We start from the raw sequence: 18,388 nt of genomic DNA, 5'->3' as shown, positions 1-18,388 counted from the left end.
AACTTAAAAAGAGGATGGCCCAGGAATCTTGCAGAATTAGAAGCCTTTTGCAAGGAAAATTGGCAAAAATACCTCAAATAAGAATTAAAAGACTCTTAGCTGGCTACAAAAAGAATGTACAAGCTGTAATACTAAATAAAGGGAGTGTTACTAAGTACTCACCGTGTTAGGTGCCCACACTTTTGCTTCAAGCTTTTTTTATTTTTTGGTATTCTGTACTTAAGAATGATGGAAATAAAAATGTAATCTTGCTTAAAATATTAAAGAAATGTTTCCCCTTTAACTTTATGCATTTTGGTGATCAGTTCGTCTTCTGCTCACTTACGTACTCACAGTAACAGACATTTTTAACCAAGGTTGCCCAAACTTTTGCATAGTATTGTAGCTTAACAAGAAAGATAAGAGAGAATAATTGAACATTGAAGCACATTAAATATACAAATATTCACAAACATACACCATGTCTGAACACATACCACAATGACAAAACATTAATCCCAGCGAGACGATATACAGGTACAGTATATTTTTGTTGGTACAAAGGCGTCCCAGTAGCGTTCCTTGCCACACTTCTGCAGAATAATTTGTTAGCTGACAATGCTTAGTCCTTCAGAGCTTCTTTGCCACCAGATTCCAATTCCTTTTTTTTTTTCTCATTCTGGACACCGTTTAGCTCCTTAGTAATCCAGGTCTTGTTGTTTGGAAAGTAATACACTATCTTTTAGTGTGTCCACCCAGAAGTTAATATAGTCTGCAATGCAGTGACTGAGTCTGTCAGTATCATCCCCATGTGACTCACACATCATCTCCCAGTCTGTCATTTGGAAGCAGTCATTCAGAACCATTTTAGCCCACAGGCTCCAATTACTCACTATTCTGGTGGTCCATACTCAACCTTTACATCTTACTTTTAGTCCATTGGTCTATCTGTTTCTTAGTGCACAGAGAATGGAGGGAACTGGTTATTGCTTTTTGCCACACCAAAAAGCCACTGTTTCTTGTCACTATTCAGCCAGTGAATGTTGAGGTAATGCATTCCTACAGGTATTTAGGATCCACATCAATGACAGCTTGAAATGATCCAGAAACACAGAGGATCTATTTAAGAAAGGGCACAGTAAGCTGTTTTGTCTTAGGCGACTGTCTTCCTTTTACTGTATGTCTCTGTTACTGTCAGTGCAATTTTCTGCACTGTGATGTGCTGGGCAGGTAACATCACTTCAGGAGTGGCCCACCAAATCAACTGTCTAATTAAAAGGGCAGGTCAGTTTAGGGAATGTCCTCTGGTCCCCCTGGAGATAGTAGAGAAGGAGAGGCTGAATGAGTAATGCTGCACATCCTCTCTCTGAAACACTAATGCTGTGGACTTTCAGCCAAACTCATTCAACACAAGTGTGTGAAGAAACGTTACTGGGGCTCCTTTCTACAAACGGCAGAACATCAGACTGTACTGGCAAGTCAGAATGTTTTCTTTATTTTTAGGTTTTCTTTCATTTTAGTCATTGTGGTATTTATGCAAATTAAAATTTGTGTATGTATGTATGTATGTATGTATGTATGTTCGTTCTTGTATAGAGCCAGAATGCTCCCTGAGGACAAAGTTCTGTCTACCTATCTAAACTACACAAAAGATGTGTTTGCAGGGTTTCATAAAAATCTTAATTTTTTAGCAAGATTAAATATGTACACCTATAGGTTAGGAACTAAATTGAATTTTCTCAGTTGAGGGATTTGTGTTTTAACATTTCATAAGTCATGGTAGCATGGCCTTATAAGGTTAGGAAACCCTTCTGCTGTATTTAATTTTTATTTTTGCAGAGCTGCATTTTGTATATTCACTACAGTGCTGCAGTCTACCCATTCTTTCCAGAAGGTGGCAGCATGACTGAAGTGATTTTTTAAAAAAATAATAAATTATTTCATCTCCATCAACATGACCTCTCATACAATGCTCAAGTAGCTTTCAGAAAAGATTATATTAAATAAGTTGATCTGTTTTCTCTTAAAATATACTGGTTGTGTCCAGGTTGTATGTATCCAGCTTTAGTCATTTTGAACCTCACATCTACTAGTAGCCAGTTTCTGCTATGTGTTTACCTTAGTGTATTATTGTGATAGTCTTTTCATCATTTCCTAGTCTTTACACAAGATATGTTTTCTCCTTCCTCACATTTTTGATTTGAATGTTATTTTTAAGAAGTATCAAGTTTTGTTTTCTAAATCCTAAACACCAGCATCTCTCTTTCCCTGGAATACTATTGTGACCCCTGAACTCATAAGCCTGTAAAGCAGTTAAAATTATTTTATAGTCATATATATTTAAAGCTTTTTGGAGCTGCAATTAACAGTCTGTCTCATTGAGCATAAACACACACACACACACATTTGGTGTGATGCTGCATTCACATGCTGTCGGAGGTTATTGAGCTCCACTTTATCATGTTTCACTCTCCCACAGGTTGCTGTCAATTAGTTACTTCATCCACAAATAAAGCAATTAAAGACCAACTGTTCTATTCTCGTTAAAACAAAGAATGATAAACATATTAAAGGTGTATTGTGTTATTTCAAAAGCAATTGGACTACAAAAATACAATTTCTGTCCGACCAAGTTATATTTTTTATTTTATATCATTGACTGATGTGAAAGGTCAGTGTTACGTCACAACTCAAAGAATTTGTGTATCATTGTTACCTCAATTGTTTGATTAACTCTAACTATATTAGCCATTTATATGAGATTTTCAAAACTGAATTTCCTGTCTTTGTTAGCATGTTAATACAGCATTGTAACAGAAACAAAAAATAACACTGGTGGTAAAGTCACCACCAGAATCTTTCAAAATAAGTGTTTGCACAAAAGTCCTGTGATTAACTGGTGTCTTATCCAGTTTTGGTTGCTACCTTCTACCTGATGCTGCCAAGATAGGCTCTGGTTCTACTATGTCTATGAAATGGATTTAGTTCTTATGATAATATTATAATACAATGTTTTGCCACATAGGGTTTGCATTATGTAATTGTTGTCTATTAAATACTTAAACTTCATTTAGGTTCTGTTTTTCCTTCAGTGGCTTTGCCTTAATCTGCTTATTAAGTTTTCTTCATGGCTTGTTGCTTTATATTTAACTGTACATATACAAAACTACAGTTTAGGTTACACACAGATTGCCTGGGAAAGAAAACTAACAAAATGTTTTAAAAATTTGTAAATAACCAAAAATTAAATTAGGATAAAGAAATCTTTGTATCTCGATTTACATTTCAGTTGGAATAGTTATTCTGATTGAAAGCACATTATGTAGTAGATAATCATTTTGAGCGTATGCAGAATTTCAATGAGTTGAAATTCCTTATAAACTCTTTGGAATCCAAGTAAACTGCTCAAAAAAATTAAAGGAACACTTTGAAAACACATCAGATCTCAATGGGAAAAAGAAATCCTCCTGGATATCTATACTGATCTAGACTGGGTAATATGTTAGGAACGAAAGGATGCCACATCGTTTGATGGAAATGAAAATGATCAACCTACAGAGCCCTGAGTTCAAAGACGCCCCAAAAATCAGAGTGAAAAAATTATGTGGCAGGCTATTTCATTTTGCCAAAATTTAATTGCAGCAACTCAAAATTGTACGCAGCACTTTGTATGGCCCCTGTGTTCTTGTATACATGCCTGACAACATCGGTGCATGCTTCTAATGAGATGACAGATGGTGTTGTGGGGGATCTCCTCCCAGATCTGGACCAGGGCATCACTGAGCTCCTGGACAGTCTGAGGTGCAACCTGGTGGCATTGGATGGACCAAAACATAATGTCCCAGAGGTGTTCTATTGGATTTAGGTCAGGAAAGTGTGGTGGCCAGTCAATGGTATCAATTCCTTCATCCTCCAGGAACTGCCTGCATACTCTCACCACATGAGGCCAGGAACTGTCGTGCACCAGGAGCCACTGCACCAGCATAGGGTCTGACAATGGGTCCAAGGATTTCATCCTGATACCTAATGGCAGCCAAGGTGCCTTTGTCAAGCCTGTAGCGGTCTGTGTGACCCTCCATGGATATCCCTCCCCAGCCAATCATTAACCCACCACCAAACTGCTCATGCTGAATGATGTTACAGGCAGCATAATGTTCTCCATGGCTTCTCCAGACCCTTTCACTTCTGTCACGTGCTCAGGGTGAACCTGCTCTCATCTGTAAAAAGCACAGGGCACCAGTGGTGCATCTGCCAATTCTGTTATTCTATGGCGAATGCCAATCGAGCTGCATGCTGCAGTGAGTTCAGGGCCCATTAGAGGACATGGGGCCCTTGGGTCACCCTCATGAAGTCTTTCTGGTTGTTTGGTCAGAGACATTCACACCAGTGGCCTGCTGGAGGTCATTTTGTAGCGCTCTGGCAGTGCTCATCCTGTTCCTCCTTGCCCAAAGGAGCAGATACTGGTCCTGCTGATGGGTTATGGACCTTCTATGGCGCTCTCCAGCTCTCCTAGAGTAACTGCTTGTCTCCTAGAATCTCCTCCATGCCCTTGAGACTGTGCACGGAGACACAGCAAACCTTCTGGCAATGACACGTATTGATGTGCCATCCTGGAGAAGTTGGACTACCTGTGCAACCTCTGTAGGGTCCAGGTATCGCCTCATGCTACCAGTAGTGACACTGACTGTAGCCAAATGCAACACTAGTGAAGAAACAGTCAGAAAAGATGAGGAGGGAAAAATGTCAGTGGCCTCCACCTGTTAAACCATTCCTGTTTTGGGGGTCATCTCATTGTTGCCCCTCTAGTGCATCTGTTGTTAATTTCATTAACACCACAGCAGCTGAAACTGATTAACAACCCCCTCTGCTACTTAACTGACCAGATTAATATCCCATAAGTTTCAATGACTTTATGCTATACTCTGATTAAAAAGTGTTCCTTTAATTCTTTTGAGCAGTATATATTTTTCACAAATACACCTAATATACAACTCTTTTTAAAATTTTTGGGAAAAATGTTTATTTGCCTATTTTACAAAACTAGATTGCATTATAGCATAGTTTGCATGCATTAATGTCAGCACATTTAATGAAAAGCTGTTGTGACCCTCCCCCCACACCCCCCCTTTGTTGATTCTCACTTGGGAAGTTACCAGTTCAGGTTTTTTAAAATGCTGACCTTGATTTTGCATTCTTGACTATTTATTTATTTACTGGTAAAATTCCTTGTTTAGTTTATACGTATGTGTGAAAGCAGGAAAGGTATCGCACCAAGATAATTTCTGTTGCAATGTGAGTTTAATTATTTGCATACTGCTATAATCTATTGTGCAGTTTTTACACTGTGTTTTTCCCAAAAAATACTTCTCATTTTAAACTAAGCAGTTCACAACTTTCAGCTGCAGGTGTTATTGTTTAATATTGGATGTAATTAATTAACTTAAACCTGAAATGCCCAAATTTAATTTTTTGTATGGTAACTTAGTGAACATGAGGTATCTAATTCATTGCCAACATGGGTCAGATGCCTGCATTTACTCTTTATTTTATGCTGTACAAGTCAATGTCATCATTATGCAACAATAGTCCTCATTTGTCCAATATCATGTTCACCTGTCCTACTTGGTGGACATCATCTGATTTTGGGTTGTTCTTAACTGACATATTCATACATTTGGCATTTTCTTGTGCCTTTATTGATAACCACCATAGCAGGACAGAGAGCCAAGTCTTGTTTTTAAAAATTATGTAAAAAGGAAATTGTGCAAATAATAAAAAAAAATAACATTAAACCTATTTTTATCATGGGGGTGCATTATTTTTAAGTTATGCCACTTCATTAATGGAACTGTCTTGAGTGCTGTTTACAATTGCAGGGTAGGGAAAATATAGTCTCTTGCAGTTGTTAAAAGAAATAATTATCACTAATCAATGCAGATAACTTTGGAACGCTGTTTAGTGAGAAAATTAATTATAAATACATGTAACATTAACTAGTATAGAGAGTTATTCACAATATCCAGAGCAGACATAAGCAAGATAAACACAGTGAGGGTTTTGTTGCCTGGTTCACTGTGTCACAAGTTTTATAAAAATTTTAGTGAGAGTAATTTACCTGGCCATCCTTTCTAATTACTTGATAAGAATAATCATATTTTTGATGATGCCTTAATAATGATACATGGTATTTGTTCCTAATACAAAACATATTTATCAAAAATTCCCATCACCAGATAACAATGACCTATACCAAAACAAATAATTGATATTAAGAAGTAATTGTTTAAGTTATTACCATTTAGGTTAAAGATTAAAACATTGTAACTTGTATCTCATAAAGACATGCATTGGTTGTTGAAAACTGAAAAATACATTTTCAGTGTTTGCAGCTTGAGTGTTTAAATAAATAATTTAAAAGTCTTCCTATTTTTTTGGGTTTTTTCTCCCCCCACAAAGAAGCACTAAACATTCTTTAAAACATATTTCAATAATTTAAGTATTTTACAGCCCAGAAAGGCTGGACATTATTTCCTTTGCAACTTGCATACACATAAGTGTGTCATTGTAGTTTATATATGTGTCTGGTTTATAGATATTTTGATAAACTTAGTTGAATTTTACTGAAGACTAAAATTTAAACAATGTCTTTTTCAAGGAAAGTGTGGTTCTATTTTACTTGCATTTTACAAAAATACTGTCCTTAAACTGAAGTTTTATTTTTTTTAAACCAAAGCTTTATATTCAATTATTTTCTTCCTCTCTCTTTTCTTACATACAACATAATTATTGTGCTTATATTTCATGGCACCTCCCTAATTTGATCTGCTGTTAGATATTGTTTGGCTAACAACATTCTGTACATCTTTACTAGTATTCTGTGTTTCATGAGTGGGAAATACCAAGAGTTGGGAGCATCACCCTTAATATGTCAGTCCCGAACCTTTTTTTGTTATTATTATTTTATCAGCATTTCAGGAAATACTGGTAATGTGTGACAAAATGTGCTTTATTAATTGAAACAATCGTACAATGTAATTGCGCATTACTTTGCCAAATAACCTTTTAGAGTTCAACTGAAAATAATTTACATTTAAATATTAAGAATAGTCAATTATCTTCACAGTGTATTATTTACACAAAAGCTAATCTGAAGATTAAAATTTAAAACTGTGGATGTGCTGATGAACTGGTTTAGAGTAAATGCCACTATAGTAAAATCAGGTAGATATATTTAACCACAGATACGGTTAAGACATGAACCACTGATATGCTTTAGATGGAATCTCTGAGATTGAAGACCAGCTCTACTGTACTATTTCATAGCTTGTAAGAACCAAATGTTGTTAGTAGGGACAACTCTCAAAATTGTAAAGTGAATATGTGGTAAGGAAGCCATGACTCCTATGGCAGGAAAATCACTGATTCATTGTAAAAGTGTGTTAATTTACATTGGCCATGTTCTGCATCATAATATGTTACTCCTTGCTGAAACGAACAAGAATGTATTTTTGCATTAGGCCTTCAACCTTGAAATAACCATTTAACAACAAAAGTTTCCCAAAATTAAACAACCTCTCTAACCATAGTCTTCTGCATGCACAAACAGCAATACATACATTTATTGAATAGGCCAATATCACCCAAGCAGTCATTAGCAGACTTGGACACTATCAGACAACAGGGGCAGTAGCTCACAATTTTTTTGAAGCTGCAAAGCACGCAATTCATACCAGAACTAGTCATGAGCTTTGTATAATGGTCTGCTACTGCTTGAAAAGACTGCAGTATTATGTTTTTTAGGGATACTTTAGCAGAATTAGCGGTGATTTTTATGCTGCGCTGTATTCAAATAAGTTATATTACGGAGGCAGGTAAAATATATTTTCATGAATGCCATTCTGAATATTGCTTGGAGTTGTATCACAGTTCATTGAAACAGTTGCTTTTCCATTAGATCCATCCAAAGTAGGACAAATGTGTCCTCACATCCCCCTTTCTGTGGGCTGTATCAGAACTTCTGATGTTCAGCAGTTCATAAGAATGCACATTTATGTAGCTTCATGTGCATAGTGGAAACACAAATACAGTTTTCTTCAAATCAGGATTTCTTGTTAATATAGTGGGTTGGATAATGGGTGGATGGTATTTGGGAGCTGAGCACTAATTTTTTTTTTTTTAGCATATCACAGTTTTCAAGTATAAACATCTAAATTGTAACTAATAACTGGTATACTGTATGAACATGTAAACAAGAGAAAAATAAACTATTTGGGCCTGTTTAACATGAGATTTAAAATTATCAATGGGTTTTTGGATTTTGTTGTCTAATAACATGAGTAGAAATAAAATAATTCTTTAGGATTGGGTGGGCCTATATAATAGCACCTATGAATTTTCTACAATTGAGGTGGAAGAAATTATTGGGTATTATCAGTTTTTTCAGTGATGTCATTAGTCTTCCTGAAATATAACTATTTGGCTCCAAGAGAGAGAATGTGGCATTTCAAAATAATTAGCTTTCTTTTGTCTCATTAATCAGGTGAAGTGGTCACATACCATTCCTTAAATTTGAATAAGGCATTTTTCATAGGTGCTTTTCTAATGTTTGCCTATATATAAAAGTTGTGGCTTGTAATGAACCTTTTACTGTGATTTAATAGCATAAATGTCTGAGGAAATTCCTAACTCTAATTCATCCATACATGTTGAAGATTAAATATTTATGACTTATACTGTTATTTCACTAAAACATTTTTCATTTTCCAAGGTGCTTTTACACCTACTGGTATTGTAATATACAACTTGTAATATTTAAACTGTCAGTCTAAATTTTCATGTTTCACTTTAAATGTATGATCAAATAACAGCTTCTAGAACATTGGAGTAACACTGTACAACAAAGGCAGTATTTTTAAACGGAGGTGTAGTGATAAGAAAGCATCAGTGGCAAAACATCAATAGTCTAGTTTTGATGATCTATAGTTAATTAACTGTAAAGGGTTTCCATATAACAAAGCAGTGGCAACAAGTAAATCATTGCACATTAGAAACGATTTTGTTTTTAGTGCCTTGGCAAACCCTTACCCTTATTGTGAAGAAAGCAATGAAACAAAAGCTGCAGTTTTAAGATTAAGGTAGACATTTTATCAAGTTGTTTGTTTTTTTTGTGCCCAGGAGGGAATTACATAAATTTTATTTACTGTGATGTCTTCCAATTGAAGGAGTGTTAATTTTAAATTTAATGGAGTTCAGAGCTCAAGTCCAAGTTAGGACCAGTTTTTCAAAAAGATTCTAAATAAAGATGCTTTGCCAAAATATAGTGTAAAAGAAGTTAGCTTAAATAAATTGCATTAAGTAGTTAAATCACAAGTGTCAGAATGCAAATGTAACACTTTCTTAATCTTATACATATGCCAAAGTGAAAGAAAGAAAGTTTTATCATTAAGAAGGTGCTGCATGCATGCATGCAGTATATTTTTAAGTAAAAGAACACCTAGGCAGGGAAGAACTTTTTGAGTCAATATTGGAAACATTAAGATATTGTGCCAAACCAGTATGAATTACCAAACTACTTAATAATTTTATTTGTGAAATACTAATCCGCCTACTTACTAACTTATAATGCAGGAAAATCTTTGCATATTCTTAATTTTTCCTTACTGAAAAATGAAGACAAAATCTTGCTAGATTTTCTCTGTTTTTCAGAGTTGTGCTTGTCCATGTCTGTTTTTAAAATAAATTAGTGTATTAAAATTATCATAGTTTATTCAGTTTTTTGTTTATACCAGGCTCATTTTTCCCTTCCAATATTAGGAGTTCCAAAGCTTTCAGTGATTGACTAAACATAAATATGTATATAACCAATGTGACAGAATCGAATAAACATTAGTATATGTACATGTATTTGTCTCCCTCTCATTTCATGGCCTTGAATTTTCTTTTTTGGTGTACTAGTGGCATGTTCAATTTTTTCTTCTTCATCATAGTATAGAAGTTTTAATGCAAATGGTCTGGTTTTAAAAAATATATATCTAACAGATACAAATACAACTTGCATTTATTTTTCAGAAAGATGCAACAAGTAAGGAGAAGTCTGTTTTTGACATCCCTATTTTCACAGAAGAATTTTTGAACCATAGCAAAGGTATGTACTGCATTTCCCAGTGTGTTAAACAAAAGTTTAAAGATAGCATTAATTTTATGTTTAGTTAAAAATGACAGTGTTCAGTCTTGTGCATCTATTTTATTACCTAAACTGCCATTAATAGATGTTGGAAATTATTTGTTTAAAGGTTAATTTTTGAATGTCGGCTTAATATATCCCCAAAGTAAAAGCAAAGAGCAGAGCCAATAAAAGAATGCCAACCTGGGGGTAAATTATTTATGGGGTAATGAGTTTTTGTTTCTGAATACCTTTGTTAGCGTGGGTAGCAGTTATTTGAATCATTTGGCTATAAACAGTGATGTTTATCAACTGCAAAGGCGAAGCTAATATTGTTTGTTTAAAATAATCCCAATTAACAGAGATTTATATCAAGTTAATATGAAAAAATGACTAGCCTGGATAATAAAATGTAGAAAATACTTGTCCATATTCGCCTTCTTATTTAAGACATCACTCCCAAAATTGTGCTGGATTAGTGATGTTTTTTCTGCATATAAGGATGAATAAATAACCAACAACCTTGAGCAATATCTTTAAATAGTTTTAATATGATTTGAAGTACTCTTTATGAAACAAACTAGGTATGTAGCCTATGTCAAATTATTTTTGTTTTTGCCATCATAAGCAAAGCCAGGATGATATTGCCCGGTCTGTATAAAAAGAAAAATGTTCACTTGGATTGATGGCATTCCTATAAGGTGGAAATAGATTACTGAGACTAACCTTGAATTTCTGGGTACTGGTGATTTTCATCTACTGGAGCTACTCTTATGTTTGAGGTTGAAGCTACTATGAGTGGTGTTAAGGTTTCTTGGTCAATTATTTTTTTCATCTTTGCATCAAAGGCAGGGACAGTACCATTGGATTGGCAGATTGAAGTAGTTCTCTTCTCAGTGGAGACCAGAGCCTCCACCTCACATGGGTGTGTTGAGGGCTCACGGGAATTTCTAGTCCACTCTACACATTTTATGTATTTGGAGAAATCTTATGGTCTTGTACTCCAGTGTTGTTTGTCTTTTGAGAGATGCTACATGTGAATGTGGTCCAGGCACTGTTACTGCATACTATTCATTCATTTATTTGCTGAGTGATAGTTTTGTTCACTTGTTAGCATTATGCAAATTTATTTAATGGTGATATTGCATTCTGCCATTCCCTATCCTATTCATTTTGTTAGGGTACAGATATCAAGGCTATATTTTTATATAGTATCTATTTTGGGAGGAAATTTAATTTCTGTTTGTATACAGTGCTGCTTTTTGGCCTCATCTAACTGTCATCTCCAGTGTGTTTGGCCTTGTCCAACTGTCATCTTTAGTGAACAGCAGTTACCAGTTAGAAGTGTGGAGCCATATCTGCAAATCTGAGATCATTATTCACCATTTTTAATCTTGCCATATATTTCCATGGTCTCCAGGATTTTCTGCTGCTTAAACTACTGCTTTAGCTTGTTACTGACCATGTTTTCCACCATCAGTATGCTTAGGAAAAGAAAAAAAAAACTTAAGGACCCTGCAAATCCTTAAACGGTTTATTAAAGTAACTGGATATAAACTAAGATTATTAAAATGATTGAAATTGTTTGATTAGAAAAATGAATAAAGAATTATGGTATATGAAGCTATGTGTCCGGTTTTCACTATATCCCTGACACTTTTAAAAAAACAAAACTTGGCCACCGTTATAGATGGATGTTGCTTTGGTGTGCATACTGCTAAGACAAACCTTTAAATACACGCAATTCACGCACAAGCCTGCAAGATGCCAGCCGATCACAGCACAGCTGCGTCGCTAGCCCTGAACACAAGAAGGTAAGTCGGTACAGATAAGAAGTTTAGGGAAAAAACAACACACCAACCAATAATCACTATAGTGCACAAATCTGGGGACGGTTACAGAAAAATTTCTGCTGCTTTGAGGGTCCCAATGAGCACAGTGGCCTCCATCGTCCATAAGTGGAAGAAGTTTGGAACCAGCAGGACTCTTCCTAGAGCTGGCCGGCCATCTAAACTGAGCAATCTGGGGAGAACGGCCTTAGTCGGGGAGGTGACCAAGAACCCGATGGTCACTCTGTCAGAGCTCCAGATGTCCTCTGTGGAGAGAGGAGAACCTTCCAGAAGGACAACCATCTCTGCAGCAATCCACCAATCAGGCCTGTATGGTAGAATGGCCAGACGGAAGCCACTCCTTAGTAAAACGCACATGGCAGCCCGCCTGGAGTTTGCCAAAAGGCACCTGAAGGACTCTCAGACCATGAGAGACAAAGAATTAACTCTTTGGTGTGAATGTTAGGCGTCACGTTTGGAGGAAACAGGCACCGCTCATCCCCAGGCCAATACCATCCCTACAGTGAAGCATGGTGGTGGCAGCATCATGCTGTGGGGATGTTTTTCAGCGGCAGGAACTGAGAGACTAGTCAGGATAAAGGGAAAGATGACTGCAGCAATGTACAGAGACATCCTGGATGAAAATCTGCTCCAGAGCGCTCTTGACCTCAGAATGGGGTGACGGTTCATCTTTCAGCAGGACAACGACCCTAAGCACACAGCCAAGATATCAAAGGAGTGGATTCAGGACAACTCTGTGATTGTCCTTGAGTGGCCCAGCCAGAGCCCAGACTTGAATCCGATTGAATATCTCTGGAGAGATCTTAAAATGGCTGTGCACCGACGCTTCCCATCCAACCTGATGGAGCTTGAGAGGTGCTGCAAAGAGAAATGGGCGAAACTGGCCAAGGATAGGTGTGCCAAGCTTGCGGCATCATATTAAAAAAGACTTGAGGCTGTAATTGCTGCCAAAGGTGCATCAACAAAGTATTGAGCAAAGGCTGTGAATACTTATTTACATGTGATTTCTCAATTTTTTTTATTTTTAATAAATTTGCAAAAACCTCAAACTCTTTTCACGTTGTCATTATGGGGTGTTGTTTGTAGAATTCTGAGGGAAAAAAATTAATTTAAACCATTTTGGAATAAGGCTATAACATAACAAAATGTGAAAAAAATGTGAATACTTACCAGATGCACTGTATATTCCTTTAAAAAGTCCTTAATTGCTCCCTTGTGATTTTTACTTGCTTTATTATCTCTTAATTTGCAAATTTTTATATTTTATATTTAAAAAATATATATTTTATTTTATACTTACCTCTTTTTCTAAACCATGTCTAGTAAATTTAGTTTTTAACATAAAATATTAAATATCTGTGTTTAAATATCAAAGTATAAAAAATATTTTCCCTACCACATTACTTATAAGTTAATATTATGTCATCTGTATGCACTATTCTTTCAGGTAAAACAAACTTGAAAAGAGAGGTTTAGTAGTTAGCTCAGTGATTTTCTTTTTAGAAAAGATGAGGGTTTATATCCAAGCGTGTGTAAAGTCAATTATTTTGAACAGCAGATACTACCTATGCCTATCCCCAAAACCTGAGCTTGGTGATGCTTTGACCATCAACTTTTTCTTTTGGTTTAAGGAAATTATACCTTCGCTAGAATAATACAAAAAAAAGAAACAATCTATTGGAAGATGTATTGTTGGATGGATGAGTTAAAGTAGCAGAAAAGGAAATATCTCAAAAAAGAAGGAACAGCAAAATAATTTACATGGATCTGTGGGATTTTGTATCTCCATTGCAATATTAACTTTCCTCTTTTTCCCCCCCATGGCTTTTTGGTTCTGTGATGTGTATTTAATAATAAAATGTGCCTAGTGTACTACAGTTACATTTTTTTCAAGTCAGTTTTCAATATATTCAGGATATTAAAGCTTATTTGGAAATATTTTATTGTATTAAGTATTTTCATAAAATATATAATAAAATCCATTGAAGGACAATTAATCATTGCAAAACTGGCAAAAACAAAGTAAGAACGATTAGTGTAATCTGTGATACATGTGCTGATTATCTGAGAGTGAAGCATTTTAGACATGAATAAGTATTAAACTTAAATTTTTTATCTATTAATATTTTTTAAAATATAAAACTAATAAATATTTAGTAGTGGCACTGCATTTTTTGTTTCGTTAATTATTTCACACATTTTAAAATTGACAAATCCACATATTCATTTTTCACTGAAGGAACATGTTTAATTTTTAATGTTAATAAGTACAGTTAAAATGAGTTATTCGTTTTAACAGCACGAGAAGGTGAGCTAAGGCAGCTGCGCAAGACAAACATGGAATATGAGGAGCAAAATGCTGCATTGCAAAAGCATGTTGAAAGTATGCGGGGAGCTGTGGAGAGGCTGGAGGCAGATGTCATGCAAGAGCGCAATCGCAATACACTTCTCCAGCAACACCTTGAGACATTACGAATGAGCCTCACCAGCAGCTTCTCAAATATTCCACTTCCAGGTAGGTAGCTACTGTCTTTGGAAATACTCTTAGTGGATTCTTGGTACACCTTTGAGATTTATACAGAGTAGTGTATTGTGCTTCAGTATTTTGTACTCACGCATATTTTTTATGTGATTTTAATACATTTAATAAGATAAACATTGTTTTATCTAGCTATATAAACTCATTTTTATTTATAAACGTTTATAACCATCCTAAAATGTGCATCTACGTATCCTAGTTAAAGCCTAAGCTTAGAAACCTGGGACAATTTGAAAGTTTTGTTAAATGCAGTCTGTACATGAGGTTTTTTTAAAATTAAAAAAACATAAATTTCAAGGCCTTTTACAGCTGTAGCATACATATAGAGTCTGACTCTGCCTTAACAAAGAAAATTAAAAGCTATATGGTCCAGGAAATTTCATCTGCAGTGTGTTTTATTCTGTAATATTACAATGCATCATCAACTGAACTTGTTTATAGCTATTTATTCTAGGTATTATTCGCTGACATTTTAAGTAATCCTTGAGTATTACATCACAAATTGGATTCACAAGTGGCAAGCAGATAAACTGCTCAAACAAATAATACACCTGTACTTGCATTATTTAAAAGTTGGAAATGCAGAGACAAGAATGTGACAGAATACAGTTTTTTTCTTACTAGCAGAGGACAAATGAAAGGAGAGTAAACTGTGCTGTTCGCTGCTGAAAATGAAATTGGGATGGGAAGCTGTTACCACACTTGGTTTGGGGGGAAGGAATTGACATGGGTGAGAATAGTTTGCAGAAGAAGAACATACAGCTGTAGCCCCATATTTCTAAGTGAGCATTTTATCTGTTATAAATTCACTTATATCTTTAGCATTAATTTACATTTTCCAAAAATAACATCCAAAAATAATTAAATTGTCTAACAATTAGCCATCCTATTGGCTCAATAAAATAACAAATTATTGTGCCAGCTACACACTCTAGTTGCACAAAGCAGTGCATCAAAGTGTTTGCTAGCATTAAAACAACTTGGTCCTAATTGTAGTCCCTATTGACCAACGGCAAGCTTGGTACAGTATGTAACCGAGGTCCAATATAAAAGCATCACATTGTAGCACCATTGTTTGATGACTAATTATGTTTTGTTTCTCAGTTTTTATATTTCTGGAACAATATATTCAGAGACAGAAGTATAAATGTGCATGGGAATATTATTATTATTTGGCTGATATCTTTATCTAAAGCGTCTTACAACATTGGTGACATACAATTGGTTACCTTTCTTTTGTTTTTTCCAATTGCAGCACAGGCAGATGAAGTGGCGTGCTCCTGGTCACACAGTGTCAGTAGCAGGGTTTTGACTTGCAACCCCAGGGTTTGAAGTCCAAAGGCTTAACCACTGTGCCACTCTGCCTGAGTGTGTTCAAGGTGTAACAATTACAGGTATATGTACTGTCACTGTATGATGTGGGGTCTTCAAGCCAATACTCCATTTGAACTACATTTGTCTGTAGAGTTTTGGCTTAATTTTTCATGGACGTTACTTAGTAGTTTTCGGTCTATTACCAATCTTGTCTAATTGTTTCTTTCGATTAAGTTTGGCAAAACTTTCTTTTGTTTAAAAATTTGCTTAAACCAGCCATACATACACTGTGTTGGCAAGTTACAGTAGACTGTGCAAAAGGTGCCATGCACATAACATAAAGGTAGGTAGCATTAACAGCTGGCAGCAGCAAATAATGAAAGGGGGTGTGCAGAAGCATTAACAGTTGTGTATTTAGAATGTAAGAAGTGGCAGTAATGGTAAATTTATTGTTGAACAAGTCAGCAAATTTACTGCTTCTGGTGAAGTGAATGCTGAAAAAGTCAGCAAATTTACCCAGTTATACAGCATTCAATAAATCATACGTAATCACACACCAAACTGTTTGTCCCAACATGTACATCATAGACAGTTCAGTATATTATCATAATTGTCTTCATTATAACACAACCTCAATCAGAAACAGTTGTGTAAAAAAGTAAAAGATGTAGGCTTTGAGTTGGACTAGGATGAAACATTATATAGTAATCGAGACCTTTTCAGTAATCTGAACCAAATAACTTGAGACACTTCGGTGACTAAAGGAATATCATGTCTTTCCTGTATTAACAGGCAATCCATTATAAATGATAGTTTTAAAATGGAGTTGAGTTACACAAATAGCAGAGCTGAAGTTAAGTGTTGCAAGATTTGAACAAGAAGTCAAATACTTAAATAGTTACTTGACCTTATGGAATACTTTTTGGCTGATTTGGCTAAATTGGTTGTTATTTGTTCACAATTTGGGGACAAAATCGAACTTTGCACCCTAATGCTAAATATGTGAGAAGTTCCACAATACAGGCATAGAGACACAGCACTCTGATCCTAATCTGATTTCCATCTGTTTGGAGCTCGGATGGGAGCTGTTTTCAGTGATTTACTTTGGGTTTTACCATTTTCTGTCATATTCTTAATGTGTAAATATTCACCATATCTACATGAACATGGTTAAGTATCATGCCTTCTCTGCGCTGCCTCTGTTATACAAGTGGCAGAAAATATCATGCTACTTTGTATAGACATCTTTCTGCTTTGCTTTGCTCCTTACCTCCCCTCAGAAGATAGATGAATTAATGCAGACACCTTGGTCTTTGTAATATAAATTTGTATTGATTATTCAGTGATGAAGTTAGAATAGTTTAAATGTACATAATCATAAACAGTCACAATACTATTTTATTATAAAATTAAAGTCACATAATACATTTAGATTGTCATCTTACTCTCTACATAACTTTTAAATTACAGTGTACCTTTGTGTTTACAACAGAATATTCCAATTAAATTAGCACACATAAAATTGTCATTAAATATGTGTGTACATGCTTTCAATGAAAATAGAGCTGAATTCATTTTCCTAATCTCTCTCTCTCTCCTGATATTACATTAGAAAATCTTAGAACTGCCAAGATAGTGTTCACTTAAATTCTCCCTGTGCTATGCCCCAGTCCAGGTAAGACTGAGGAGATTAGAAGGCTTAACACGTGGTTGAAATCTTAGTTTTGGTTGGACCTGTTCCGCTGCGGCAGGTTACGTTTGAACCTGATGGGCACCAATGTGTTGTGGAGGCATATGAGTAGGTTAGTCTGAGATTGTTTAAACTAGGGTATGGGAATTGGAAGGATTTTATAGGAAGGATAGACAGAACAGAAAAGGAGGTGGTGTTGCTGTTTATGTTAAACAGAATTTAAACACAGATCCTCTTCAGTTGGATGATGAGCTCCAACTTAGTGAGGACATGTGGTTTTGCCTGGAAAGCATTAGAAAACAGAAAACAGTTCTTATTTTATGAGTATGATATAGACCACCCAATGCAGACAGTAATCTTTTTAGTGATATAAAAAAGGCAAGTTTACAGAGGAATGTTGAATATTACATGGAATAACCTTGCACATAGTGGAGAACAAGAGCAGGAGTTTTTAAAAGTAATCAGTGACTGAGCTGTAATATGCTGTGTTAAAAAACAAACATGGGGTGTAGCCTCTTTAGATTTACCATGTTTCCCCGAAAATAAAACCTACTCCGAAAATAATCCCAAGCATGATTTTCAGGCTGCTCTGTAATATAAATCCTATCCCAAAAATAAGCCCTAGTCAAGATCGTCAGCTGAAAAGTAAGGCGCCTAAGGCCAGGTTTATACTTCACGGGATGTGACGTGTGTGTCCGAAACATCCATTAAATTCTAAGGACACCTTGCCACAATATCTCTGAAAAAGATGTTTAATGATTACATCAACCAATTTGGGGATGCACACATTCCTGCAGCATCGGCGTAAGACAGAAACAAAATTCCTGGATGGGGCATCAGCTCATCGCAAGATG

The 18,388-nt window shown here is 35.5% G+C and overlaps 1 protein-coding gene across 3 annotated transcripts in view; it reads left to right on the top strand.

Annotated features, from left to right (window-relative positions):
- Window positions 1–18,388, top strand: part of hmg20a (high mobility group 20A) — a 59,163-nt gene that overhangs the window by 29,754 nt on the left and 11,021 nt on the right. For all 3 annotated transcript variants that reach the window (XM_039773495.1, XM_039773496.1, XM_039773492.1), the window contains exons 4-5: window positions 10,048–10,123; window positions 14,291–14,506. In XM_039773495.1, coding sequence (XP_039629429.1) covers window positions 10,048–10,123; window positions 14,291–14,506 — 292 coding nt within the window. The remainder of the gene's footprint in view (window positions 1–10,047; window positions 10,124–14,290; window positions 14,507–18,388) is intronic.

This window comes from Polypterus senegalus, chromosome 12 (assembly GCF_016835505.1).
Source record: "Polypterus senegalus isolate Bchr_013 chromosome 12, ASM1683550v1, whole genome shotgun sequence".
Classification (NCBI taxonomy): domain Eukaryota; kingdom Metazoa; phylum Chordata; class Cladistia; order Polypteriformes; family Polypteridae; genus Polypterus; species Polypterus senegalus.
This window is presented reverse-complemented; position numbering and strand designations above follow the sequence as displayed.